This window comes from Exophiala viscosa (assembly GCF_022695815.1).
Source record: "Exophiala viscosa unplaced genomic scaffold EDD37scaffold_1, whole genome shotgun sequence".
Classification (NCBI taxonomy): Eukaryota; Fungi; Ascomycota; class Eurotiomycetes; order Chaetothyriales; family Herpotrichiellaceae; genus Exophiala; species Exophiala viscosa.
The window spans coordinates 2,993,308-3,020,137 of NW_026944353.1; the positions used below are offsets into that span (position 1 = coordinate 2,993,308).

General features: G+C 51.4%; 9 protein-coding genes across 9 annotated transcripts; 6 read left to right on the forward strand and 3 right to left on the reverse strand.

Moving 5' to 3' along the window:
• The first annotated feature begins 337 nt into the window (after positions 1–337).
• Positions 338–3,296, forward strand: EDD37DRAFT_617270 (major facilitator superfamily-domain-containing protein). Its single transcript, XM_062815718.1, has 2 exons — positions 338–2,930; positions 2,989–3,296. The coding sequence occupies exons 1-2, from the start codon at positions 560–562 to the stop codon at positions 3,051–3,053; spliced, it is 2,436 nt and encodes an 811-aa protein (XP_062675415.1). The 5' UTR covers positions 338–559; the 3' UTR covers positions 3,054–3,296.
• A 2,395-nt stretch (positions 3,297–5,691) lies between these two features.
• On the reverse strand, positions 5,692–7,656 carry EDD37DRAFT_645283 (uncharacterized protein; the record flags this gene model as incomplete). The annotated part of the gene is made up of 1 exon (XM_062817617.1): positions 5,692–7,656. One exon carries the CDS (start codon positions 7,654–7,656, stop codon positions 5,692–5,694), a length of 1,965 nt encoding a protein of 654 aa, XP_062675416.1.
• A 692-nt stretch (positions 7,657–8,348) lies between these two features.
• On the forward strand, positions 8,349–10,409 carry EDD37DRAFT_617276 (uncharacterized protein). Its single transcript, XM_062815719.1, has one exon. The coding sequence runs from the start codon at positions 8,661–8,663 to the stop codon at positions 9,921–9,923; it is 1,263 nt and encodes a 420-aa protein (XP_062675417.1). The 5' UTR covers positions 8,349–8,660; the 3' UTR covers positions 9,924–10,409.
• On the forward strand, positions 10,061–11,932 carry EDD37DRAFT_57153 (adenylosuccinate synthetase). The gene is made up of 3 exons (XM_062814340.1): positions 10,061–10,296; positions 10,336–11,683; positions 11,736–11,932. The coding sequence occupies exons 2-3, from the start codon at positions 10,339–10,341 to the stop codon at positions 11,765–11,767; spliced, it is 1,377 nt and encodes a 458-aa protein (XP_062675418.1). The 5' UTR covers positions 10,061–10,296; positions 10,336–10,338; the 3' UTR covers positions 11,768–11,932.
• Positions 11,784–12,571, reverse strand: EDD37DRAFT_57075 (uncharacterized protein). Its single transcript, XM_062814293.1, has 2 exons — positions 12,148–12,571; positions 11,784–12,097 (listed from the first exon to the last, which is right to left on the reverse strand). The coding sequence occupies exons 1-2, from the start codon at positions 12,410–12,412 to the stop codon at positions 11,835–11,837; spliced, it is 528 nt and encodes a 175-aa protein (XP_062675419.1). The 5' UTR covers positions 12,413–12,571; the 3' UTR covers positions 11,784–11,834.
• A 1,131-nt stretch (positions 12,572–13,702) lies between these two features.
• On the forward strand, positions 13,703–14,965 carry EDD37DRAFT_57183 (L-iditol 2-dehydrogenase). The gene is made up of 2 exons (XM_062814350.1): positions 13,703–14,038; positions 14,101–14,965. The coding sequence occupies exons 1-2, from the start codon at positions 13,999–14,001 to the stop codon at positions 14,943–14,945; spliced, it is 885 nt and encodes a 294-aa protein (XP_062675420.1). The 5' UTR covers positions 13,703–13,998; the 3' UTR covers positions 14,946–14,965.
• Positions 14,966–15,319: 354 nt separating this feature from the next.
• Positions 15,320–17,186, reverse strand: EDD37DRAFT_57198 (uncharacterized protein). The gene is made up of 2 exons (XM_062814352.1): positions 16,934–17,186; positions 15,320–16,799 (listed from the first exon to the last, which is right to left on the reverse strand). Exon 2 carries the CDS (start codon positions 16,796–16,798, stop codon positions 15,479–15,481), a length of 1,320 nt encoding a protein of 439 aa, XP_062675421.1. The 5' UTR covers position 16,799; positions 16,934–17,186; the 3' UTR covers positions 15,320–15,478.
• Positions 17,187–18,420: 1,234 nt separating this feature from the next.
• EDD37DRAFT_617280 (serine-threonine kinase SepH) lies at positions 18,421–23,484 on the forward strand. The gene has a single exon (XM_062815720.1). The coding sequence runs from the start codon at positions 18,811–18,813 to the stop codon at positions 23,194–23,196; it is 4,386 nt and encodes a 1,461-aa protein (XP_062675422.1). The 5' UTR covers positions 18,421–18,810; the 3' UTR covers positions 23,197–23,484.
• A 1,381-nt stretch (positions 23,485–24,865) lies between these two features.
• On the forward strand, positions 24,866–26,237 carry EDD37DRAFT_57252 (zinc-binding alcohol dehydrogenase). The gene is made up of 2 exons (XM_062814359.1): positions 24,866–25,773; positions 25,827–26,237. The coding sequence occupies exons 1-2, from the start codon at positions 25,008–25,010 to the stop codon at positions 26,144–26,146; spliced, it is 1,086 nt and encodes a 361-aa protein (XP_062675423.1). The 5' UTR covers positions 24,866–25,007; the 3' UTR covers positions 26,147–26,237.
• Positions 26,238–26,830: the final 593 nt, after the last annotated feature.

Genomic DNA, 26,830 nt, shown 5'->3' on the forward strand with positions numbered 1-26,830 from the left:
CTCATAGTGCAGTACACATTATCCTTGTCAGTGCCAAATAGCTTGTTGGACGCCCAACGAAGGACATCTTCTGCCAAACGTCTTTTGTGCCGTGCTCACCAATCGAGGCTCTGAATTCAGCTTTAGAGCCCTGGTCGTGGCTTCTTCGTGGCTGCTGTCAACCGTTCCTCGTCCTATTTCCACACCTCCGATAGACTTCCGGCAGTCTCCACTATACAACATCACCCTTCCACGGGCCAAATCTGCTATCGCATAGACGGTCCACTGCAGATTGTATCCCTCTTGAGACGGAAACATGGCCTCGAGAAAGCTACCTCGTAAGTGACCCACGGTAAGTCGGCGCCGGTTATTGCGATCCTCAATGATCGAGTACAAGCATGGGGCTCGACTGGTCCCCCGTGCGTCAGTATCCATATGATTGTCTGCCTTAGACATGTATCCGGTATATCACTAAAATCGCCGCCAGTCCTCGCTACACGTTTTCCCCAGAAACTTGTCAACCTGTGACTTTCGGTTGTTACCCGATACCTAAATCGCGTCGATGCGGTGGTAATTCAAAATGGATTCGAAGCCTGCTCATGGATTGACAGTGACCGTCCCTCCACGCGACTCCCAGCAAAACCAGAGTCCACGGAGTTCAGACAGCAGCCAGTCCAGAGACATGGAGAAGGGCATTCAACCTCCCATGAAGCCCTCAGGTCCGCTGGGTGGCCCTCCTGGCGGCGCTCCCGGACCTCCAGGAGGCTGGCTTTGTCAACGAATGTCGAGACCACAGGAGATACTCTTCAACATCATGGTGGCATTCCTTCAGCTCATTCCTCAGTCGACCCTGACAACCGTCTTCCCCGTCAGCAGAGAAATTGCACAGTCGTTCGCAATAAAAGATCCCTCGATCCTGCCGTGGCTCGTCGCTGCCTACGCCGCATGCTTTGGTACCTTTATCCTCATTAGCGGCAGACTTGGCGATATCTTCGGACACAAGACCATGGTGATGACCGGATACGCTTTCCTCGGTTTCTGGAGTGTCGTTGTCGGTCTAAGCCACTATGCTGGCTACGAATTGTTCTTCATCGCCAGGGCTTTTCAAGGTCTTGGAGCCAGTCTGATGGTACCGAACGGATTGGCCCTTTTAGGACGAACGTACCCTCCCGGCTCGAAACAGAAAGTCATCTCCTTCACGATTTTCGGCGGATGTGCTCCAATTGGCGCATATCTGGGGATGCTCTTTGGTGCGTTGTTCACCAAGTTCGCCTCGTGGCAGTGGAGCTTCTTCACCTTAGCCATCGTTTGTGGCCTCCTGGCTGTCTCGGCACATTTCGTGCTGATCTCTCCCCCACCGACACCAAAACAACTGCGACCGGTCAGAGAGCAGCTTCGAGATATTGACTGGCTCGGTGCCGTAACAGGTATTGGCGGTCTGATCTGTGTGCAGGTCGCCCTCGTCTCGGCACCGGCAGCCGGGTGGAGCACTCAATATATCTTCATGCTGCTCATCATCGGCGTCCTCCTTATCGTCTTCTTCATCATCACCGAATTGAAGATTGCCGAGCAGCCGCTCGTTCCCTTCAAGATGCTCAAAGCAGACGTTGGCTTTGTTTTGGGAGCTGTCGCCTGTGGTTGGGCAACCTTTGGCATCTGGACCTGGTTCCTGTGGAAATACCTTCTGGGTGTCAAACAGGATGCTCCTCTCGATGCGGCTATCCACGTTGTACCTATCGTCCCCGTGGCATTGATCGCTTCAATCTTGACTGCATGGATGATGCGGGCGCTTCGACCCGCTTGGACTCTGTTCTGGGCACTTGTCGCATTTACGGCAGGCCCTCTGCTTTTGGCGATCGATCCGAATGTTGCAAGCACGACATACTGGAGCTGGACGTTCTGCTCATTACTCATTATGCCACTCGGCATGGACATGAGCATGCCTGCTGCCACTTTTATCATGTCCAACTTCTTCCCTCCCCAGCAACAGGGCATCGCCGGCAGTCTCATCAGCACCACCATCAATTACTCCATTTCGTTGGGGCTCGGCATAGCCTCAACCGTGGAAGTCCATACGAACAACCACGGCCGCAGCCCCATGGCCGGCATCCGGGGTGGCTGGTTCATGGGCGTCGGACTCGGCGGACTCGGCATCATCGTCTGCATCGCCTTCGTGGTCAAATCCATTCTTCACCCCACGCCTCTGCCGCCGAAAGGTCCTCCAGGTGGTCCTCCAGGCGGTCCTCCCGGAGCCGCAACCGGAGGTCCGCCCACGCAAATGACGCCTCCCGAGTCTCCTCCAAACCCGAATGGCAAGTCTCGTAGCAACACTGTTTCGAGTTTCGCAACGACCATGGTCGAGGGCCCACTAAGTCCACAGCGCGGCGGCGACGTCGAAGACCTCAAGTCCTTCCATTTCGACACACCAATGCCCCAAAACCCTATGACGACGCCAATCAACAACTTTACATCCCCACCCCGAACGACATCACTCCATACTAAACAGTCGCCCTCCTGGCCTGGCCGACCGGCTGCGGCCGCCGGAATGGGTCCCAGCACAACATCACCACCCAGACCACAATCCAAAGACCATACCGCCCATAAACCAGCCCACAAACACTCCGAAAGCACCACGCCGCTGCGTTCCCGAGCAAGCTCGAACTCTCAATGCCATCTACCCTCACACACCCCTCGCGCCTCAATATCGGCACAGCCACAGCCCGCAACCTTACCAGCACCAATCCAACCTGCCTATCGCAGCCGCGGCAGTTGGGAAAGCGAAGACGACGACCACGACCGGGAGCAGTTCTGGGCGATTTCTTCTACGCCGCCAGCAACGGCAAATCGACAACCTCAACCGCACCCTGTACATGGCAGGACGGCCCACCATGGCCGGGACGTCGATGGCTTCGAGCCCCATGCTCGCCCCGTCGTGCCGCGGATAATGATGGGTGAGTTTCTGTCCTACACTTTTTTCTTGTGTCAAAAGACTAACAGTGACTTTATCAGATGGCTCACACGACTCTCTCTGCGGTCTCGATCAATACATTCTTGATCGAGGAATACCTTTATAAGCCGACGGTTCGGCACACCCTAATGGTAATGGTAACGACTATTCATGTGCTTGTACATTTTATCACGATTAGATGTGTGGACACAGTCACCTGGGACTCTCACGACAGAACCAGCGGCGACCGCTGGCTGCGATTGATGGTCAGCGTTCGGCAGGGGAGGAATATCGGCGTTTTGAATTTTGAGACACGAGATCTGGATATACGGGGACTTTTTGACGACCTAGACGAGACGATATATACTTGATGAATGTTTAATGCTTTATCATATTGCCTACTTCTATGGTAGTGGTAATGTTTCGCAGAGCCAACGATTGCCTTTGCCCTTCACGTTCGATATGATGCCACTTTGCTTGCACTTTCGGCCTCCAGTGTGAACCCTTGACATGATAGTCTTGCACCTTTGAACCATTTGCCCTTTGACACTGCAATGACGCCCTATGCCCGTGAACTGTCATCCTGTTTCGCTTTGAACACTTGCTGCATGGATAGGACCTGTTACACCTGAACACCCTGCTGCAACACCAAGACCTTGTTGCTGAAAAGATCCTTGCCGCAATTAAAAGACACCATGAGACACCATAACCCGTGATCAGCACTATATTCGGACACCTTCCCAGATGATCCTTCCAGAAACGCCACAATCATCTGCGCACGGGAATCCAAACGACCTTATCACTCTTCTTTGCCTGCTCACGTTCTCGTTGTCTCTGTCTCTGTCTCTGTGCGTCCCGTTCCCTCTCCGCGCACGCATCCCTTGCAACCCTGGCGTTATGAACATCCCGCTCGGCCTTTCCCAACGACCCCTTCAGATCACGAAGCTGTCGTTCCAAGCCGGCCTTCTTGTCCTGCAGGATCGATAGTGTAGTCTTTGCCGCGTCAAGGTTCTGTTGAGCTTTCTTGAGGTCATTGTCGCTGTGGTTGTGTGCGTGTTGGTGAAAGACGTTGTTGTTGATGACGATGCGACGTGGGCTGCCGGCCATTGTGGAGGGATGTGATGGATAGGTTTCAATGAGGATCCTGAATTGATTTGGGATGGATGGGGTTGAGATGAGTACGGTTGTAAGAAGGTTGTTTAATGGATTGTCTGGTCGAAATTTATAGATGGTTGTCGTGGTGTTGCAGCCTGCAAAGACGTGTATCACTGGGTGAGGCAGTGTCGGTCTTGTAAACGAGATGGTGTGAAGGTGTTGGGTGAAGACTCAACTTGCATTGGTGACGAGCACAGCCATTTGTATTGACTCACCGTACTGTAGGCAGTGGTGTTTGACAAAAGGGCCATACTTACCCCCTCAGACATTGTCACTTTGTGCCAGAGAACGAACAAAAGGTATGAAGGGTTTTTGGCCATCGGAACAGGGTGAGCAAACGATGTTCAGGCACAATCACCTGTCCTGTTTCTAGAAGCCATTGTCCCCTGCACGACATGTCTGATCATCCGTTTCTTGTTGACAAAATCCCCACGAAATATGAGCACAAACATTCTGCAGTTGTGTGAGCCATTGTCTTGCCTACATGGTTTTTGTCATTAAAACCCCCCAGGTGAAAGGAAATGTCGTCAGGAGTCAAACCATAAATGAGGCCTCCCGACTCCGCCTCGCGCTTGGAGACGGTGTAGGGCCGGGAGGGGGAGAAGTGTTCCTGACTACTGTATGGCATAATTCGTATCTAGAGTGCACAGCCTCAGATCGCCGAGCCTCAGGCATCCCATGTGTCTTGGCCCGAAAACCATATTTGGCCGAGCACGTGACTATGGTCTAGAGAAGAGACGAAAAAGAAGTTGACTCTTGACATCACTTTTGGCGTAACAATGGAAGGGTGGCCTGAGATCTGAGAACAAGCATCTCCCTTGACTGAAGCCCTTCCATAACATGCCAAAGTCCTTACGTGGTGAGTTCCCTAACTGCGTGTTTGCTCTTCGCCGCAGTTGATGCCTTCCATATTGACCAATTGACTTGGTTGCGAAATCCTGACAGCAAAGACAGGATCGATGTCAAGTGGAAAACGATCTCACTAATGGTGGTAGTTCTCATTGAAATCTCATAGAGATGGCTGTAATCTTCGCAAAGGGATCCCCCGCCACGTCACTATTCCTTCGCTGGAAATCCGCGGACATCAAGATTCATTGACAAGATTCAAGCGACTGACCGAAATGTTGCCGCGGAGTTCTTGAAAACAGACCTCTAGTTGCTTAGTCGCGTCCAAGAGCCTGCATGAGATATCATGCAGAACGACAGCATTCCTCAAATCGAAGTGGTGATGGCAATGCCCGGAACATAGTGTGTCCATAATCGAAGCCCGAAGATGAAATCGACATGCAGTTGACCAAAAGTCGGGGCCTCAATTCCCCTCGACATGTACCATCACGTCAAAGTTGCTCACTGGGAGGCCGGATTCAAAGTTATCGACATTCACAGCTTTTGAAACCTGGAGGCCGTCGAGTCCAACCTGAAGGGTGACTCGTTGATCAATCAAAAGACCGACTGTTGGATGGCGACGCTTCTTTTGCGATGGGCCAGGTGGTTGCCATCCTTGCTGGACAAGTCGAGTAGGGAGGGATGAGCCAGATGATCGAAGAGCTGCTCGGAGAGAGCTGTGCATACTCAGGCGCATACACTTCAAATACGTGGTCGTTTGGTGCTCAGGGGTCAGCAACGTCTGTCGTCTGATTAACAGACTTGAGATCTTCGTATTTGAGATCCTCGACCCAGCCCAGTGAATCTCTGTTGTCGTCCGTAAGACGGCCATACTCTAGAAGAAGTCGCGCAGCATAGATCTGCATGTCGACCTTTCTAAGCACCTTCTCCGCCCACTCCCTGCCAGCTCGTGCAATTTCTTCACCCTCGGAATCATGCCCATCATATTTCCCATCGCTCCCACAGAGATCCTCGTCGCAGCCCACGAAGTAGCTCAAGATTGCGTAGTAGTCCGTGAATCGGTTGTTCATAGGGACGAAATGTTTCCAAGAGATCAACCTAGAGTCATGCCACTCACGATACAAGGTGGCCTTGATGGGTACAGAGTTGCTCTGTAAGAACGAACGATATCGGCCCGAAAAGGAGTTGCCATCGATGTCCGGAAGGAATTTTGAAGAGTACTGATCAGATAGACTCATGCTCTCAGTAACAGCATACTCGTTTGACAGGTACCAACACTGGCTCTCTTCGGAAGGTATATCGCAGAACATGTCTGTAAATGCAATATCATTATGCTTGGTGATCCATAAACTCATATTCTTCTGCAAATTGGCAGGAAGCGGAGATAGAGCAGATCGTTGCTGAAGCGACGTGAAGATGCGATCACTAGTCTCATCTGCAAGAGAGTATTTCGTGCCGTTGGTCAAAGCCACGAATCGATGGCGATGGAAGTTGGGCCAGTTGAGCGCGTTATGCCGCCCACCAGTAGCTGTGCCTCGCCAGGTCGCTCTATTGGTTTTTGATGACCACGGGTTCTCGTCCTGAACATCGAATCTCTCCTCTCCATTCCAGTACATTGGAGCGGGTATGAGGATGTCATTATTCACCGCAAATTTGGAGCCTCCGAATAGGGGAAGTAAGTCTCGGCTGGTCGAGGCGGTGAGAGGGCTGGTGAGTGCTCCATGATAGGCAGCAATACTAGCATCTTGACATACATCGGAAGCAAGCGTGAAGTTGCGAATGAAGCCGTCTAACATAAAGTTCAGCTGCTGCTCGTGTTCGGGTTGGACTGCCATATTGAGATGTAAAGCTGTAGGCTCCGACCGTAGAGGGCTATCTGGTGCGCATGCCGCCCGGGCGAATGACAGTGGTGCAGACTGGGACCACTCGATATCTAAGTATGGTTGATCTGGCTCAACGTTGTCGGTCCATCCAGTGATGGTATCTGTAACCTGCTCAGGATGTGGTACGACTCGGTGGTTGTGCGCTTCGGCGACGAAGGTAGTGATGTCCTCAAATGGAACCATGAGTCTTGGCTCATCCATTGCATTGAGTGGAATAACCATGTTCGGCAACATGTAAGCGACCTCATTGATCATGCTGGCCCAGATGACATGCCAGAACCAGCCAGTATTGGCTTCGGCGGTGGCATTAAGAATACTCACGTGCATACCGAGATTGCGAGCCCTATCTCGGATGTCCCGAGCACTAAGAGCCCAGAACGGCTCCAAATCGTGGTAGATCTGGTCAAAAAAGTCTTCGATGATGATGGCATCGTTAGAAATTGCGTATTCGTACCATTGATCGAAGCCTGGAGGCGGATGTCGGCCACGTTTGATACGGTATGTATTTGCAGCCTCGTTCAAACTTGTGGACTTCTTGGCCATGAGATCTTCAAAGGTTGTATTTGCGTTTGCGATGAGCTGGCCGATCGAGTCGACGGTTATACCACTGCTTTTGCGTAGGTCTGCAGACGAGGATACATACTTTAGCGGCTGCGTCGGTTGGGTAGTGTTAGAGCCTAGGAAATGGTACAGGAGGCCTGCATCTCTGCCGTTCTGAGGTTCAGCAACATAACTGGACCGCATGTAGGACAGTGACTGGTATAAGGCCACCAAAATGACGGCGCCGACGACCAGATGTGTCCGACTCAGGCGATGCATCTTGAACGGTGATGCGGTGTTGGGCATCGCAGCCACGGTTCTTAGACGGTTGTCTCTCGCATAAAGCTTTGAAGCTGTTGACCAGCCTCGGCGGTGTTGAAAGGTTCGGATAAATACGTAGGTGGACAGAATGTTGCCTTGGATATATTGCTTTGCTCCGGATCTGCGTAACTCAATGCAGGTAAAGGCTCGTTGATGTTTGAATGGTGCCTGTCACCCCGAAAGTCAATCTATCCCGTGCCTACCCAGCCACGACCCTTATATTAGTCCGCTCTTTACTCAAGCCCGCCGTTTGCATCTTCGGGTTTGGAGCACTCCAGTATCATCGTCTGGACGGTCGCTGCTCGTGGGGAAGGCATCCAAGTCGATCCTGTCCCGGGGAGAAGCTATGGAAGCTCTGGTCGTGCGTCAGTCACGGCGACTGAGTCTGAAGAGGAAGCTGAAGGCAGTGGCGTAGGATGTAATACTACCTGACCAAGTAAATGGCCTGGTTTGGCTTTCCATTAAACCCTGTGAACCCAGCTAGTCGGATGTCTGTGCATGATGTGGAGGGCAAAGGTCCAGGTGCCAAAGGTGGTCCACCAGTGCCGTTGCGATGACAGGCGCACGTTCCCTGCCGTTTCTGTCGCCAAGCGGGCAGCTCCAGCACTGGACGGGAAGGTGCCAGTGAGTGCCATTATTAGGTATTGTTAAAGTTAAAGAGCCTGTCCAGTTGGTAACTTGGCTGCAGGATTATTACCTGGTACTCAAAACACGGGCTTAATTGTTGGACTCACTCTCATCGTCTTCGAACGAAAATGGACAAGCGAACAAAATTCGAAGAAACAAAAATATGAAACGCCAGAAAAGAGCATCTTCTTACGAGTAGATCTCACAAGATCTCGAGGTCTCCGCAATTTCTTGCATATCCCTCCCTCCGTTATCTGAAGATCATCTCAAGCTGCCCTCTCGCGCCCCTCTTCCCTGTCAAAAACGTGCCATAACGCCCCCGCGGCCTGTGGCTGCTACATCCGGGGTACACAAGGGGATCCATGTCATCACCATCATCAAATCGATGCATCAACGTCCAATGGCGACCCTTATTGTTTATCCTCGCGGCAATCCTATTCTCCTATACCATCTTCACAACCCTGACTCGCGTTGACTACGACTTCAAAAGTCCCCTATCCGCCTCGGCAGGATCATGCCGACCGGGATATGGTACTACCGGGTTGCACCACGAGCTGGTCAAGCCTCCAGGTCTAAAAGTGATTGCAATGGTCTTTTATGGACGGAGAGATCGGACTCAGATACTGCATTGCTTTTTGATGCGTAACCTTGTCGACCAAGGAGGTTGGCTGGATGAAGTACACTGGATCCGGAACACTGATGACCAACAAGACCTCGAGTACCTGGATCGACTTCTAACATATAGCGACCGGTACAAGCAATTGTTCCAGGAAAGAACAAAAGATGAGGGATATAGCGATGCATGGTCCAAGCTGGAACCAGGCAACATCTATGTCAAGATTGATGATGATGTGGTATGGATGGCGGACGATGCAATACCGAGAATAGTCACCACAAAAATCCAGCACCCAGAGTATCTCCTTGTTTCTGCGAACATGGTCAATTCACCTCTCATGGGATGGCTTCACTACCGCGCAGGCGCTGTCCATCCCTACTTACCAGAAATGTCACCGGAAGACACACCGGCAACCATACATGCGCAGACGCAGTCCTATGAAGCCGACGTCCATCGTGTGTCATGGAAACACATAGACCATCCTCTCTGGCAAGGTCCAGATGAGTTTGTTTTTCTTCATGACGAGAAAGCTCCTAGAGAAGGACACAGATGGTTGAGACTACCTGAGACACCGGCCTCCACAGCACAACTTCGTCGCACCCCTGTCGTCGATATCACCTATGACACCTGGGGAACCGGGCTTCAGTCGTGGGCCATTGCAGCCCAACACCATTATTCTTTCCTCGAGAATCTGTACAACGCTGACCTGCAACTGTACAAGTTCGCTGCTGATGCAAAACCCTGGATAACGGACTACGACAGATTGAGCATCAACTTCATTGCCATCAACTCGACCGAGATCTTGAGCCACTTGCCGATCCCATCCGATGTGGTTGATGAGGAGTGGCTAACTGTGACGCTTCCCAGATCTATCGGCAAGAGTGTGGCTGTCGATACACAAGCTCTGGGCGCGCATCTCAGTTTCTTCTTTCAAGGAGAAGTCACTTCGACGGACTTGCTCGGGAGGTATCTTGACTATGCGGAAGAAAACGTATGTCGGGAGGTCTAGGAAAGCATGCGCGCGTTTCATGTAAACTACAATAGATTCAAACCTGGGGCACGCCCAGAGGGACTGTTAAAGCGCGCAGTTCTATTACTTAGTACCTGTGAAATGGACCAATCAATATGAAGCTGTGCCGATTTGGAGATTTTTTCATTACTCAATTTTCTGGCTTGGAAGCCCACCAGAGACGCAATTGAGGATCCCCTCCATTTGCGTTCAAAGAGAACTCCAGAGTCAAACTGCAAACACCTCACTCTTGCCTTTGTGACTCAAACCAAACTCACTTGCCTTTTGTTATTTAATTCACCATGGCAGGCACCTGAACTTCACCTTCCACCGAAATCAATTCCCTTTCGGTCATGACAACTTCCTCTCCGATATCGCACCCTTGAATTTATTTTGATCATCATTTCCTCACAACATGCCTGTGACACTAGTACTGGGCTCCCAATGGGGCGACGAGGGCAAAGGCAAGCTCGTCGACATCCTCGCCTCGTCGGCCTCCATGGTCTGCCGCGCCGCCGGTGGTAATAACGCAGGACACACCATCGTCGTCAACGGCACCACCTATGACTTCCACATTCTTCCCTCGGGCCTGATCAACCCATCCTGCAAGATCAACCTCATTGGAACCGGCTGCGTCGTGCATATCCCCAGCTTCTTCAAGGAACTCAAGGCGCTAGAAGAGAAGGGTCTACAAGGTGTCCGGGAACGCATCCTCATCAGCGACCGCGCGCATGTTTGCTTCGACTTGCACGGCGTGGTCGATGGTGTCGCAGAGGACAAGAGCAAGACCATTGAAGGCGGCAAAGGCATGATTGGTACTACTCGTAAGGGTATCGGACCATGCTACAGTGATAAGGTCGCTCGCCGCGGCGTCACCTTCTGGATGCTTGTGAACGAAGAGCAACGATGGCAGAAACGCCTGCGCGATCTTGAAGCTGGCTACCGCAAGCTCTACGGCGATGCAGCGCTACAAGGATACGATGTCGAGGATGAAATCAAGAAGCTGCGCGACTACCGAACCGAGCTACAGCAATACGTGGTCAGTCAAACCCCATTGCTTGCGCAGGCGGTCGGCGGACAAGGTATCGCAACGGCAACCTCCAATGGCGATGCCGCCCGCCCTGGGCCAAATGTCCTGATCGAAGGTGCCAACGCGCTCCTCCTTGACATCGACCACGGCACTTATCCATACGTCACCTCCAGCAATACTGGCCTGGGAGGCGTGTTCACGGGTCTGGCAGGCCTGAGCCCTCGTGCCCTGGCGGCTCCTGGAAGCAACATCGTTGGCGTGGTCAAGGCGTACACCACAAGAGTCGGCTCGGGTCCATTCCCTACAGAGCTCGATCCGAGCATCTCAGAGGTTGATGCAGATTATGGCGAACGGTTACAGCGCATCGGACGTGAGTTCGGGGTGACCACCGGCAGAAAACGACGCTGCGGCTGGATGGATCTGGTGCTTGTCAAGTATTCAACGGCGGTCAATTGCTATACGCAAATCAACTTGACCAAACTTGATGTGTTGGACGACTTCGAGGAGATTCGCGTGGCCACGGCCTACAAGATAGACGGCCAGGATCAAGATGTCTTCCCAGCAGACTTGGACGCCCTAGAGCGGGTGGAGATCGTGTACAAGACATTCAAGGGATGGCAGACGAGTACGACGGGCTGCAAAACATTCGAAAGTCTTCCACAGCAGGCTAGGGAGTATGTGGAGTACATTGAGCGCGAGGTGGGTATCCCGATCAAGTGGATCGGAACAGGTATGTGCCCAAGGTTCCCCTCCCTTTTTATTGTGCTAACTTGCGTCTGAAGGCCCTCGCAGAGAAGACATGATAATGAGGTAAACAGACCCTCGTTGGCTTCCGGGAAGGCGCCCATTGCATCAACACAGCTTTTTCATAGAGTGTCGCTTCACAGAATAGCCACCACACCTGCAATAGCGATTACCGCTGCAGCAAAACTGCCCACCTGTTTGACATCTGCCGCAGCATTTCCCGTCGCTGAAGTTCCGCCCGCGGACATCGTACCTGAAGGTGCAGAACCGCCTTTTGTCGCAGTCGCACCCGCGGTCGAAGTAAGGATGGTGCTGCCGTCAATGGTTGTAGTGTAGATGTAGGCGCTGGAGGAAGGATCGGCGGTCGTTCGGGAGGTTGAGGAGGCTGAGATGTAGGGAGCTATGGACGTGTCAGTGTCATCTTGGGACACAGGTTCTTGTCCAACATACCGACTGAAGAACCCGCAGAGGAGCACGTAGCGATGAACGCAGACTGCGCCGCTAACTGCATGGGTTCACACAAGCTTGCAATAGCCAGCTGAATGTCCGTCGCCTCGTTACCGCAGATGGCAGAGAGATTGGAAGGTTTGGATTGAGTGTTGAGAGCTTGAAGGAGACATGCTGGAGGTGTGTCTGCGAGCACTAGCTGATCTGCAACTGCACTGAGGATAAAGGTGAAGATCGCAAGCAACAAAGACGATGATATTGACTTCATGGTGAGCGAGTGAGCTTTGAGCAGTTGTACGATATTTGGTCAGGTTTGGTCAGGTTTCGGCGTGAACACAAGGGATGTGAGAGTCGTGAAGGGCGGAGCACACCAGACGCTGAAAAACAAACAAGCACGTCGTCAGTAAAGGAGTGACTGAATAAGGAACGTTGCGCAAGGCACGGCGCCCTGCTGTGGTATGTGTGCGACGACAATGAGTGGAGAGAGAGAGTGTGTGAATTTCGAAAAAGACGATGCGATGCGACTGAAATGGCCCCCTGGAAATCGCGATAATTCGATTAATCCAGATATGGAGAAATGACGCCCTTAGCCCCAGAAACGCGATGGGCCCTTTCCCCAAAGCGCTGGCCAAAGCCACAATGCATTGGGGCTCAAAAGACCCCTGACTGACAACTGTGGCTTGTGCTCGTGGGGGGATCCCCGACCAACGACCCGCCGGCAGAAACGTGCCGTGGTCAAGGGTGAGCTCGGTCTGATACACGGATTTGCGTAATAGTGCATATCGTTTCTAACGTTTTTGACCACCTCCTGGTTTCCGACCCCCTCCTGGGGCTAGTCGTGATAAAAAGCGTCAACGGATCGTGCCTTGCATTCCACCACAATAATAGAAAAGTATTGCGATATTAGTATGCGATCGTAGGCCTCGTTAAGGGCTATCAGCTTATACTAATATTGTAAGTATTATCGTAAGGAATTAAAAATAAGAACTATATTTTGAATAGACTTTTAAGGACTTTTAAGAACTTTTAAGGACCTTTTTACGATTAATTCGAGAATCTATTTACGTGACTATAGAAATAAAGTATCGAGATCTTTAATTTTTATACTTAAAATCTCGAAAAAGTACGATTTAGAATTATCTTCGTACTTTTAACTCTTTACGAAAGTAATTATAATATTAGTATACGCTAATAGCTCTCGACGAGATCTATATTTATATACTAATATCGCAATACTTTTTTATTATTATAGTAAAACGTAAGGTACGATTCGTTTACTATTATCTTCGTAAAAAGTTGTTAAAAGTACGATTTAAAATTATCTTCGCACTTTTAACTCTTTACGAAAGTAATTGCAATATTAGTATACACTAGTAGCCCTTGACGAGACCTACGATCGCATACTAATATCGCAATACTTTTCTATTGTTGTGGTGGAATGCAAGGCACGATCCGTTGACACTTTTTATCACGACTAGCCCCAGGAGGGGGTCGGAAACCAGGAGGTGGTCAAAAACGTTATCTCTTACGAAGATAAACAAATGACACATTCTCGAGCTTCATTAGGACATATCCAACACATACGCTTTCATCCTCCAGTCTCTGATTTTTGATCTTTAGCCGTTATGACGATAGCAGTGACGAACGCCGGTTGCTTTGTTAAGGGTTCCTGAACGGAAACGTGAGACGAGGCTGGCGGCACAGAACGTCCATTGCACTCTTATAGAGTCCAAGCACACCACCTGCTAGGCAGGCAGATCGAACAAGCCCAGCACCAATCTTGAAGGCCATTAGAGCCATCCCATCACAGAGCTCACTCGGGACTTCGACTCAACATACTACCTACAGCACGTCATGGATTCACAAGTCCAACAGCTCGTCGAGCACACATGGGGTACGTTCACCTCCACCTGCATGTGGATGACCTGTGCACATCCCCTCCTAACATGCATACAGAGAAGTTCTCAACCTACGACCTCTCCCAGCGCCTATTGATCGCCATCTCCGGCATCCCAGGCTCCGGCAAAACGACACTCGCGTCCAGTGTCGTCCACTCCCTCAACAAGAAACACCACGACTCACGCCACACGCTCTTCCCCAACAGTCCCGAATCCGGCCCATCAAGCCCGGACATCGCCTTCGTCGTGCCCCTAGACGGCTACCACCTCACACGCAAGCAACTCGCCGCTCTGCCCAACGCCGAGGAAGCCATATTCCGCCGCGGCGCGGCCTTCACATTCGACGCGCAATCGTATCTCGAATTAGTCGAGAAACTACGCAGACCAATCATGCCCGAGACACCGACCATCTACGCGCCCAGCTTCGATCACGCTGTAAAGGACCCGGTGAGTAACGACATTGCTGTCCCGCCCACTGCAAGGATCATTGTGTTCGAAGGCCTCTACACAGCGTTAGACGAAGAGGGATGGCGCGACGCTCACGCTCTCATGGACGAAATGTGGTTCGTGGAGACGGACATCGAGACGGCAACCCAGCGTGTGGCGAAACGCAATTTCGGTGCTGGCATTACCAAGACGTTCGAGGAGAGTTTAGCCAGGACGAAGGAGTCTGATATGCGGAATGCAAGGGATATCTTGGACCACCGATTACATGTTGATCAAGTCATTCCTAGTGTCGAGGACGAGAGCTGGCGAAGCGAGGAAGTTGTGCAAGTCGAAAACGAGTTGGAAAGAAGCCAGACGCAGGCTGACAACGAGGCCAACGCGGAAGAGGTCAAACGCCAGCAGATGATGAGGATGGATAGTATTGCTGAGTTGGCGGCTGATGGGGTCGGAATGTAGCGACTGCATCTTCTCTGCGAGACAGTATCATGAGCCTCCTTAGCCTTGGTTCTGATGCTTTGGGGCAGGATAGAAACCAAACCAAACCAAACCAAAACTGCAATCCATAGAACCACCGATGAGCGAGGGAATCACAAGACCACAGTGCACCAAGAAACGGCTAGATAGCATCAAAACAGTCTTTTGTTCATTTGGTGCCATACCGCCATTACCCATCGTACGTTGATTGATCCAGTAGTAGGCTGACAAGATATCGGTCCCGCGATATGCCTGTCACCTGCTCAATCATAGTACTCCAACATATATTTTGGTGCTCTTGACCCAAGCACGTTTCAGGCCTTCCAGCAAGCGCTCGACTTTTGTCAATCACACATCATAGCTTTTCCAGCACGCCCAAACATGCCAAAAAGCACCAAGTCCTATTGCTCACAGATCCGCCATTGCAGATTATAAAGTCAATACATGCGAACGGAAGTCGAAGGTGCAGTCAAGCATTCGACCTCCGTTCACGACCATCTCAGCACAACTCCTGTTCAAGAGCCACCACCTCGGACAACATCTGGTGATAATCCAACGGCGGCCCACCATTCATCTGGTATCTCTTCTCTTCTCTGCATCCGGTCCAGAATGACACCAAATACTTCAAGCTCAGACACCCACTCATTTCCTCCAGGTATGTGTTGTCGAGCAGAATGAGACAGATCGTCGGGTAGGGGCAAGTGTCTTCGTAGTCTACCATGACGTGCCCGGATCTCCCGCACATCCTCTTCCGTGATACCTGAAGGCAAGTCCAATTCACATGAATCGTCTCCGTAAATCTCGCCAAAACTTGTCGCAGTAGTTTGCGAAGAGCGATTGGAAACAGTCTGCGAATCCGAGCGCGAAGACATGAATGATGTTGCCGTACTTGATCGTCCAGGGTCCATGGTGGCTTGGAGATTGGACCAGTTCTCCTCCTCGTGCGCATCGGAACTGGGACTTGGGCTGCGAAGTCGGTCACCAAGGCCATCCATCCGCGACGTTGATGCACCAGCAGGGCGCGGTGACATATGGTTGACACGTCGCAGAGGCGGGTAGGATGCTTCCAAGCCTTCTGGCGGGGGTGTATCCATCAAGTCATCTATGACGCGAAGTGCAGCGCTGGCGCCTTCTAAGCCGGCACGGAAGGGACCTTGAGCAGGCGCGAAACCCGGGGTCAGTGTCGCATTGCCACCTCCATTGTCGTCACCATCATCAAATCCTGCACGTACAGACCATGGCAACCCAACTGCGCCAGCGCGCCTTCCGGATGGGCTGGAGCCTCGACTAGCACGAGCGCTATAAAATCGTGTCCGGCGCGGCTGATCTGATTGCGACTGAGCATTTGCGGCTACCTCGAACCTCAGGTTTGATTCACGCGAAGGGCGCGGTAGGTGCTGCGTGAGGTTTCCATCCCCATCAGAGAAAAAGACCTCAATGCCGGCGTCCGTAAGAGCATCAAGATCCATGTTACGCCGCTGTTCCGGTTCATGGCGAGCTGGAACACGGTTTGGACCGTTTGAAAGTTCCCGTTCCGATTGATGTGGCCGCGAGCGGCGTTGGCGCCGTATCGAGCGAAGACGATTCAGTTCCGCGTCTAGATCATTGATTTCGCGCTCAGATATCCGTGAAGGAAGTGGGCTATTTCTCTGTTCCGCCTCATGTCCTGCTATACCGCGGTGGTCTCGTATTCTTTCTAGGAGTAATCGGGATGAGTATGTGCGACCAGGTCGTACGGTAGATTCGCGTCTGATGGTGGAGCGTCGTGTCGCTGCGATCTGTTCGAGTTTCGCGGCAGGCTGATCTGAAGGGATTTCTTCCGGTTCGCGGAACATACTAGTCAGGGCATTGTGTTAGCGAATAGACGGGATATTGCGCGTTCGGTATGGAATAAATTTGATGCCGAACGCCGTCCAGGCGCAAGCGCGGAAAGCTGCAACTGGGGCGGAAGATGGATGAGGAGAGCAAACTTACGGCAAACCCATGGTGTCGCAGCGCGCAAATTGCCGCGTCTGAATCTGAAAGCAATGATATAAGAGGGGAGAGTCGTAAACGTGACCACGAAGGAAAAGACGCGACAAACGAAGAGAAAAGAGTAGCGCGGCCGATGATTTAATTGAGGTGAGATTGTTGATGCATTGGTGTTTGGTGATGAAAAAAAGTGTAAGGCTGGATGGGTCTGGGGGAAGTCGCGGAAGGGATAATCGTAAAGGGGAGGGAGGGAGTGTGGCAGGAGCAGCCTGGGGGAAGTGAGCCACGCCAAAAATCAGGGAGCCGCCAGCCTCACACATTGCTACAGTACTGAAATAAGGGCCTCGCCGCCTAGATCTGGACTCTGGATTGTCACTAGCCTCAAAACCATTGTAAAATGCTTGGCGGCGAATGGCATCTCTCCGTTGCCTGGCAGGAGGTTTGCAAGACATCTCTCGTCAAGCAATGCATGACAGACGGCCACAGCATATCTCAATCGAGGATGAGTTTCCTGCCGCTCATGTACGGCGAAATATCAATAGACCGCAACTAGTGTTCACACCTCAGCCGAGACAATGTTAGTACTGGCAATTTTGACCTACTCATCTGCTACCTTCGTGTTTGGACGCTCACAGACATCAATGATACGCCTCGCGGGATCTTGAGAGGGAGACAAACCAGAAAATTTACTCTCTGATCGAAGGATTGCCAGTCCGTCCTGGAACAGGTCATCATGGCCTCCTCGCCTTGCTCAGCATGTCTGGACCTGTACGAGTGCTACGTACCTACGTCGCACAGCCTTTGCCAGTGGCGAATCGCACGGATTTCATTTCCATGGCCATCAACCGTGAGCCGTTTCATCAGGCAAGGCTATGCTATGAAAACTCCAGGTCTTCTGAAGCTTTAGATCTTTATCTCCACGATGCAACCAAACATGCCAACACGATCGAAGACTTGATAAGCTGATGGATTGAACTCGCTGATCAAGGAGCACATTGTAAGTGGTCTTGCTGCAACGATATCAATTCGACTCTCATCAATTCCATGACCTGCCGGCATTTTCCACCGCAGCTGTTCATTCATGCCTAGCAGTGTACATGCTCATGTCAAGCTTCGTTCTGCCGGCAAGGGCCTCCATGTGAGCCGCTTTTGGCTATGCACGACATAGAGTACATCTGTTCGTGGCCAAATTCAGCATCATGGTCCGTGTGTTTCGCTGGATTCAGGATGACATGGTGGGGTTTTTGTCTGTGCTGACCATTTGTGTTGACAACACCACATGGCAAGTCGCTGTTGGTCTCAAGTTTCTGATTTCATCCATTCATGTAGCATTGGACATCCACTCCTGCAGAGACGATCAGATTAGCGGTCAAGCAAGGCACCTGCAGGGAGGTCACCAGTCAGATCTGTAGCATTTCATGTAGATGAAAGACATGGATTGTCGCGTGCTGCTTGACGCGTAGTCCGACACAATACAGTAAGAAATAGCCGGAGATTTGCCCGGTCACAAAACAACTGCAGCCAAGCCAATCCCCGTGCCTCTCAATGCGCTTGTCACTGCGGTACATTGTTGATTCAGGACGAATTTGATGTCTTGAAGCTGCATTTACTCATGCCACAAAGGTCGAAGCTGTCCGGCCCCATTGAGCAGCGTTTCAAGTGTCTTACCCATCCGGGCACTCACCTTGACCTCCCTTGATGCAGCAAGGACAGTCGCAGTGCAAACCAACCTGCGGTATCTCACGTCGGTTCCTCTACCAACCGCGAATGGGTTCCTGCCGCGATTTGCAACAGGACTGCAGCTAAAGCTAGCATATGATGAAAAAGTCCAAGGTCCTGTCGAAACCCATAACTCTTCACCTTGCCAACCTTCAACATGCCCTCTCGCACCAACGATCCTCACGATGATACTTCCTCCACGGTTTCGATCGAGGAGATGGGCTCCAGGATCAGAGCAACCAAAGCACCTGGCAGCCCCACCAAAAGAGAAGAAAGGACCAAGGCACAAGATGTAGCAGAGTTGAAAGACTACCAATTAGGCGATTGCCTGGGGAAGGGCGCTTTCGGTTCAGTATACCGAGCCTTAAATTGGGGTACTGGCGAAACGGTGGCAGTGAAGCAGATCAAATTGGCAGACCTGCCCAAAAGTGAACTCAGAGTGATCATGCTGGAGATTGACCTGCTGAAGAATCTCGATCATCCAAACATCGTCAAGTACCACGGATCCGTCAAGACCCCCGAAACTTTGAACATTATTCTGGAATACTGTGAAAATGGGTCCCTCCACTCAATCTCCAAGAACTTTGGGCGGTTTCCGGAGAACTTGGTGGCTCTCTACATGTCCCAGGTGCTTCAAGGTTTGGTCTACTTACATGAGCAGGGTGTCATACATCGGGACATCAAGGGCGCCAATATTCTTACGACGAAACAGGGTCTAGTTAAACTGGCGGATTTTGGTGTCGCCAGTCGTACCAGTGGTTTACATGAGTCTAGTGTCGTGGGCACTCCGTACTGGATGGCCCCAGAGGTCATCGAGCTTACAGGAGCATCCACCTCATCAGACATCTGGAGTTTAGGTTGCACGGTAATCGAGCTGCTGGATGGTAAACCTCCGTACCATCAACTCCAACCCATGCCGGCACTGTTTCGCATCGTCAATGACGACCACCCTCCTTTGCCACAGGGCGCTTCGCCAGGTGTGCTAGACTTTCTGATGCAATGTTTCCAGAAGGACCCAAATCTGAGGGTGTCGGCCAAGAAACTTCTGAAACATCCTTGGGTAGCGAACGCTCGAAGGACTGATTCAGTGAAACCACAGGTCGCCACGGAATATACTGAGGCTGTCAAGAGTGTGCAAGAATGGAACGAGGCATTGAAAGACTCCCCTCCCAATGGCAACTCAATACGAAAGGACTCTGCTGCCTCGACAGCCAGTCCGACACCCGCAACGAGAGACTTGCTTCGGCCTCTCAGAAGTCAAGTCAAATCTCCCATTGCGGCGCTCAATAAGGATGATAGCACGATCAAGTTCCGCTCAATAGAGGACGACGACAATTGGGACAATGACTTCGCCACTACCATATCCCCCCGCACTTTTGAACTGCCTCACTTGAGACCCTACGATAACTTTAGAGGCATGCTATCGTCCGATAAGCTGAAAGCTTACGCAACCATTGACTCGGCAATGGGCAAGGAGAATGAAGCTCTTATCCAAGACAAAGACTCTACGCTGAAGGCCTCCTCCGCACCAGATGTGGATAACTACAAGACCGTCCGGCCAGCACCACAAAAGAAGCCCCAACAGACCCATGCTCGTCACAAGTCGGAAGCCCCCTCGAAAACGAAAAGCAAGCCTACACCAACACCTCGGAAAGTTTCCCTGCCGTCTGCACACCAAAACACAAACCTGTCGAAGAGCAAACCTCCACCGTCGAGGACCACGGCTAATGAACCTCCGACTCGACGATACCGGGAAAATTCGATCGAAGACTTCTCGGATATTGTCAATGGTAATGAGCTCGCATTGGATACCAAGCTTGGGATGATGCGACTGCAAAATGAAGCACCATCAAAGATCCTGGATTCCCCAAGCGTCACAGACCTGATGCAAAGCATGAGACCTTCGAATACCGCCGGTAGTCTCAGGCGGGCCGCTGCACCCAGGAATAAGCTAGCAGTGCGAAGGACGAGGTCGTCTATTGAGATTCAACGGTTTGCCGAGAACGAGGAAGATGAAGACTTCTCCGATGTTTTTGCCCAGCCCGGCTCGATCTTCGAGAAGCCCGACAGCGAAGATGGCTCCGAACTCATGCTAAACTCGAAGATGTCAAGCTTATCTTGGCTTCACGATGCCGAGGACGAGGATGACCCGTTTGCACAACTTGAAGAAGGGTTACCAGAACTGGATCTTGAGTCCAATATAGCCAGGGACAAACATGCTCGACTGAGGACGGAAGTGGAGGCTCTGGTGGGTCAACTCAAGATTCTGCAGGACGACGACGCTTTACTGCAGATTTCGGAAGACCTCATGAATTTCTTTGACTTGTTTTCGGAAACCAAAAGTGTCATTGTCAGCGCACATGGTATGCTTCCTATTCTCGAAATTCTAGAGGACTGCATGCGTCTCGATATTGTTTTGAATCTGTTGAAGATCGTCAACGCCATTATCTTTAACGACGAAGAGGTTCAGGAGAATCTGTGCTTTGTTGGTGGGATACCCAAAATCAACAAGTTTGCGTCCAAGAAGTTCCCTCGGGAGATTCGCCTTGAAGCTGCAGCTTTTGTACGACAAATGTATCAGACATCTACCCTCATCTTACAAATGTTCGTGAGCGCCGGCGGGCTCACAATCCTTGTCGATTTCCTTGAAGACGATTATGATGACGATCGGGAATTGGTCCTTATTGGGGTCAACGGTATCTGGAGCGTGTTTGAATTACAAGGGTCGACTCCACGGAACGATTTTTGCAGGATTCTCTCACGCAACTCTGTACTAGAGCCTTTGTCGCTAGTCCTCAACAGAGTTTTGATCGAACCCTCCGATTCGGGAGATCAGAAAGAGTTGGCAGCCTTGTGTGAAGGGCGGATTGCCAGCATCTTCTACGTTTTCTCACAGGCTGAGAATTATGTCAAAGAGCTGGTAGCGGAAAGAACAGTTTTACATCGAGTTCTTAAGAACCTCAAGCGGATGGTACCATCACACCAGGTGACCATGTTGAAGTTCATCAAGAACTTGTCGATGCTTTCGAACACCTTGGACGCCTTGCACAACTCTAACGCCATCGATGTGCTAGCTGAATTGCTCAGCAACAACATGAATCAGCCACATTTTAGGGAGATGTCGAATCAGATTTTGAATACCATCTACAATCTATGCCGATTGTCGAAACGACGACAGGAGGACGCAGCATTGGTCGGCATCATTCCTATCCTCATCAAGATCGTCAAACAAGAGAAAACTCCTGTGAAAGAGTTTGCGTTACCAATCTTGTGCGACATGGCCCACTCAACGCGCGCAGCTCGACGAGAGCTCTGGCAAAACAAGGGCCTGGGCTTCTATGTCTCCTTGCTGTCAGATCCATACTGGCAGGTGACCGCACTCGATGCGATCTTCACCTGGCTTCAGGAAGAGACTGCTCGTGTTGAGGACCAACTTCTGGAAAACCAGAATTTCACCTCAGCTATCATTTCAGCCCTGACTAGCAGTAAATCAACCTCCTTTGAGAACCTCCTGGAACCTTTACAGAAGTTGCTAAGACTGTCCCCACCACTTGCTGCTTCCATGGCGAGAAGTCCTGAACTGTTTGGGACTTTGGGTCAGAAACTTGGCCACAACAAGCCGGCTATCCGCCTCAACTTACTCCGTATCATCGGCAGTATCTGCGACTCAACTGAAGAAGGTGGCTTCCTTCTTGATCAATATGACCTCACCGACGTGGTCCGGGAACTTTCATACTCGGATTCGGCTGTCTTGGTTCGCAGCATGGCAGGCGACCTGATTCGTGCGCGTGAAGAGAGTGATAATGCCAGTATCAAGAGTGGTCAGGGCGGGAATTCAGCATCGAGTGGCGGTCGACGTAAACCAGGTTTCCAACGACGAACTAGCTCCACCACTCCACCTCACCTGCTTGATCGTCAGATGAATATGCCTGCTTCCCCTCAACTGAGTCGTTCTGAACGAGCAAGTATGAGCATGTACGATCCGCCAGTGGCTCAAACGCCTCGACGCCAGCGCAATGGTGTCTATGTCAATGGAACAAGCGCGATACGGCCGGCCAGTCGGGATGGGTCGTCATATGTTCGGGACAATTCGCCAGCATTTGCCATGCCGACCCTGACGCGAGCGAACACTGCCAGTACAGTTACGGAGATGACGATCAACAAGAGTCGTTTACCACGTCAATCGACTGTGGGTAGTACAGTGAGTGGTCAACATCGGCTGTCGAGACAAAGTACTCGCGAGAACATGATCAGTTCGGCAAGGGCACCAACAGCCAGCTCGATTGAAAAGGAGTCGTCAAAGCGACCACATCAAAACAATAGCAGTGGAGGTAGCACACCTGCTGCTCTGACTCCAGTCCAAGAAGCAAGAGTCCGCAGAGAAGCTCGACACGGTCATAGCGCTAGTTTGAGCAGTACTGGGGCCGGAGTCCGTCCGAGTTCTCGGCAGGGTCCGGGGCAGGGTCAATCGCAGGTCGAAGTGACCGTCGCTCGGCGGACGACAGCTCGAAGACAAGCTACCGGAGATGATCGTTGGGGTTGAATGTTTGTGGGGTTGTTTTTGTCAGCATGGTGGAATACTGTTTCTTCTCCTTGGTGTCTAAAAATGGGATGGCGCGATTCTTCGCATTGGGCTCTTTGCTTTCCGTGGGCGTTCCACGCATGGCATGGGGAATGGTAAAGATAAACGATTGACGGATTGAGTATGATGTTATTTGTACATACGGAAACGAAAGGCCAGAGATGTGGTTTCGGGGTTCCGGCCTCTTCAGGAGGTCGGACTTGTATAATGAAAGTCAGAGCAGATTACGTGCTCGTGTTTACTCTACGGTACCAGTTCTGTAGCGCTTTTCCTTTCGTGAAACGCGTTCTAGGGTATGCGCTGTGTAAAGGGATTCTCCACCACAGTTCTACGTCGAGTCGTCGACGGCCCCAACGTCCTCATGTCTGCGGCTGGTACAGTACACTGGTTCTCGCCATAGAGACCACTTGTGGTTATTACCACTTCCACCAATGTGTGGTTGATCTCCTCATGGAGAACTGTTCAACTGTATATCATAATGATTCTCTAGTCCGGGTGCGGGTCAGGCGGCCGCCCTCCAGCATCGGGCGGGCAGGTCATGGTTTCGCTCCACGGCCAGCTATTTTCCTTGGGAGGTTCGATGAATCCTCCCTGGGGGGCGGATGCACTGCAATCAAAGCTCGTCCGTAGTCGTGCGCTGATTAATAAAAGACAACGCGAAAAAGGTCGGAAATGAGCGCGGCTCGAGGGGTTACCACTACGAAAAGTAGAACTAGAACAAGCGTTGGTACCTATCGGTGCAAACAAGCGCATATATCTATCCGCTGTGCTGCCAGGTACTGGTGTCCAGTGCCCACTCATTCGTGGTTGCTTACATTAACACTAAGTCAGGTTTTCGGGAGATGGATCTTCATGCAAGATGGATGGGAAATCCGTGAAAAGTCTAGCGGAAATCCAATATCCGCACGTACAGCCTTGTAGTGACGCAATAGAGCCTGTCATGTCGTTGATATCTCGGAGATATGACCTCTAATAGCTTGAGTGCTTCGCCTCAATTTTATCGAGTAGAGGTGTGGCGACGAAAAGTGATTTTAAGTCACAGTATGTCACCTTTAGATGTTAAGATGTCCTGGCATTCCACACCTCCGTACTCCGTACAATCGCCAGACTTGTTCGGCCTCTGACAGTATCTGAGATACTAACTAGTAGCCGCTTCCCAGCTTAAAGTCTGCCAAGAGCGGCTAAATATTTCTGCTGCTAAGTTGGTAACATGTGAAGTTCCACATCTTTCATATTTGATACATGACGCCACGACGCCAACATGGGCATTCCTTATCTCGAAAAATTTTGAGATGGCTCCCCGTCACTCGTGGGCCCCCAACGCAAGCTCGGACTGCTGATATCTTGAGATCCACAGCATGATTTGTAACAACGAAAAGATCGACCACGTTGAGGACAGACGTCGAAGCTGGCTGGCTGGTTAGCTTTGCGAGGATCCATTCTTCCGCAACAATCTCTGGCAGTGACCTTGAACCCGGATCATACATTTCACACAAAGAAGCGGTGCGGCCGCAAGTGGGCCATTGGTTTTGCGCGTCGAATATTCTGGGTCGACGTCGACTACCGACTGTTATGGATGATATCCAGTACCCATGAAGTCATACGTGGACTTTCGAGATTGTTGTCTGGTAAGTCCGTCGTGATGTTAGTGTAAAGGATATATATTGTGCATTGTTCGCCACGTCATTGTCGCAATTTCTTCTCAATCCAAAAGACCTTTGTCGCATACCTGTTGCTGCCTCTCATAACTTACACACTCCAACAACACCACCATGTCGACAGATTACAAGTTCCAAGGATGGTTGGGCCTCGACCCTGACTGCGTCAAGGGTAAAATGGTATGGAAGGAGTACGAACCGAAGGAGTTTGATGAGAATGATGTCGACATCAAGATCACACATTGCGGTGTTTGTGGTTCGGATATCCATACTTTGCGCTCTGGCTGGGCTCCCACAAATTACCCAGCATGCGTGGGACATGAGATCGTTGGCCATGCCGTCAAGGTGGGATCCAAGGTCAAGGGCATCAAAGTTGGTGACAGAGTTGGCGTCGGCGCCCAGTCTGGCGCCTGTATGAACCAGAAGGGCGATTGCGAAGCTTGCGCCGACGGCCTCCAACAACATTGCCCCCACATGGTTCAGACATACAACGACAAGTGGCCAAGCGGAGCAAAGTCGTATGGTGGTTATGCCGACTACTGGCGTGGACAGTCTGACCTTGTCATTCCCATTCCCGACGGACTTCCTTCAGATGAGGCCGCACCTATGCTGTGTGGTGCAATCACTGCGTTCAGCCCCTTGACACAGAACGGCGCTGGACCAGGCAAGAAAGTCGGTATCATCGGCGTCGGTGGGCTTGGACATTTCGGCATCATGGGTGCCAAGGCTTTGGGCTGCACTGAGATCATTGCGATCTCGCGATCGTCGTCGAAGAAGGAAGACGCTTTGAAGATGGGTGCCACTGGATTTATCGCCACAGATGAGGAGGAGGATTGGGCAACCAAACATGCCGGATCGCTCGATCTCGTTGTATCGACTGGTAAGTAAAGAGTGATCGCAACTGAAGGGCTTTAGCTAACACCGATCGCACAGTTTCATCGCCCAAGATGCCCCTGCAACAGTACCTCCAGCTTCTCCGACTGAAAGGCAAGTTCGTCCAGGTGGGCGCACCAGAGGATGTTGTGCCTCCGATTAATATGTTTCAATTGATCTCCAAGCGGGTGTCCATTGGCGGAAGTTTGATTGGTTCGCCACAAGAGATCAAGGACATGTTGAAGTTGTTCGTCGAGAAGGGTGTCCACACGTGGAACGTGAATGTGCCCATGTCAGAGGCCAACAAGGCTGTGGTGGATATGGATGCTGGAAAGGCTAGGTACAGATATGTGTTGGTCAACGAGAAGCACCTGAAGTGAGTAAGTGATCGGGAAGAGTGCTGGATTTGCCGGACCCATATGGTAATCCACCAAGTCACATGCCTGGCTCTTGTGCGATACAGCAGAACGAGCCTGCCACAGGCCCCCACAGGCCCTCTCATTCGTGTTGAGTCTTGGACCAGCCTTCTGGTCACTCCGAACCCCTTGGGGACAGACATTGAATGACGGGCGTACGTAGGTGCTCTCGGAGGAGCTTTTTCAAGCCCGAGTGCGAGCTGAATATTGTTCTCAAGAATTCCAAGGGCAGAGATCTGTCATATAACTCTCTCCACCCGAACCTGGTTGCCAAATTCCCCACGTGTCCAGATTCAGGTCATCAGGCAGATTGGACTCGAGCCACTAGTAGCAGAATGTTAGCGTCAATCGTTTTCATTAAAGCAGTACTTTTCGCCTTACTTGGTCAGTATTTTCCTCCGTCACCGGCTCGCAGACTGGGGTTAGGCTCGAAAGTGCATGATCCATTTCCGATCTGCTCCGATCCTGCTCCACGATTTGGCCAGTGTGCCCACTGTATCCCTCTGCAGCTTTTCTGGCGATTGTCGCAATATCCTTGACGAGCGGTACTGACCATTGTGAGTTTGTGACGTATTCCAGACGAGCGAAATAACCAGTGGCGACGTCCATTAAACGGAGGTCCGACTGGGCCGAAGCGGAAGGAGGATC

Coding starts and splice junctions, on each gene's coding strand:
- EDD37DRAFT_57198 (XM_062814352.1), bottom strand. CDS start 16,798: ATGTTCCGCGAACCGGAAGAAATCCCTTCAGATCAGCCTGCCGCGAAA.
- EDD37DRAFT_57183 (XM_062814350.1), top strand. CDS start 13,999: ATGGATTCACAAGTCCAACAGCTCGTCGAGCACACATGGG. Junction 14,039..14,100: donor GCTCGTCGAGCACACATGGG/GTACGTTCACCT, acceptor ACATGCATACAG/AGAAGTTCTCAACCTACGAC.
- EDD37DRAFT_617280 (XM_062815720.1), top strand. CDS start 18,811: ATGCCCTCTCGCACCAACGATCCTCACGATGATACTTCCTCCACGGTT.
- EDD37DRAFT_57153 (XM_062814340.1), top strand. CDS start 10,339: ATGCCTGTGACACTAGTACTGGGCTCCCAATGGGGCGACGAGGGCAAA. Junction 11,684..11,735: donor GATCAAGTGGATCGGAACAG/GTATGTGCCCAA, acceptor TTGCGTCTGAAG/GCCCTCGCAGAGAAGACATG.
- EDD37DRAFT_57075 (XM_062814293.1), bottom strand. CDS start 12,412: ATGAAGTCAATATCATCGTCTTTGTTGCTTGCGATCTTCACCTTTATC. Junction 12,098..12,147: donor CTCTGCGGGTTCTTCAGTCG/GTATGTTGGACA, acceptor ACACGTCCATAG/CTCCCTACATCTCAGCCTCC.
- EDD37DRAFT_617276 (XM_062815719.1), top strand. CDS start 8,661: ATGTCATCACCATCATCAAATCGATGCATCAACGTCCAATGGCGACCC.
- EDD37DRAFT_617270 (XM_062815718.1), top strand. CDS start 560: ATGGATTCGAAGCCTGCTCATGGATTGACAGTGACCGTCCCTCCACGC. Junction 2,931..2,988: donor CGTGCCGCGGATAATGATGG/GTGAGTTTCTGT, acceptor TGACTTTATCAG/ATGGCTCACACGACTCTCTC.
- EDD37DRAFT_57252 (XM_062814359.1), top strand. CDS start 25,008: ATGTCGACAGATTACAAGTTCCAAGGATGGTTGGGCCTCGACCCTGAC. Junction 25,774..25,826: donor CGATCTCGTTGTATCGACTG/GTAAGTAAAGAG, acceptor CCGATCGCACAG/TTTCATCGCCCAAGATGCCC.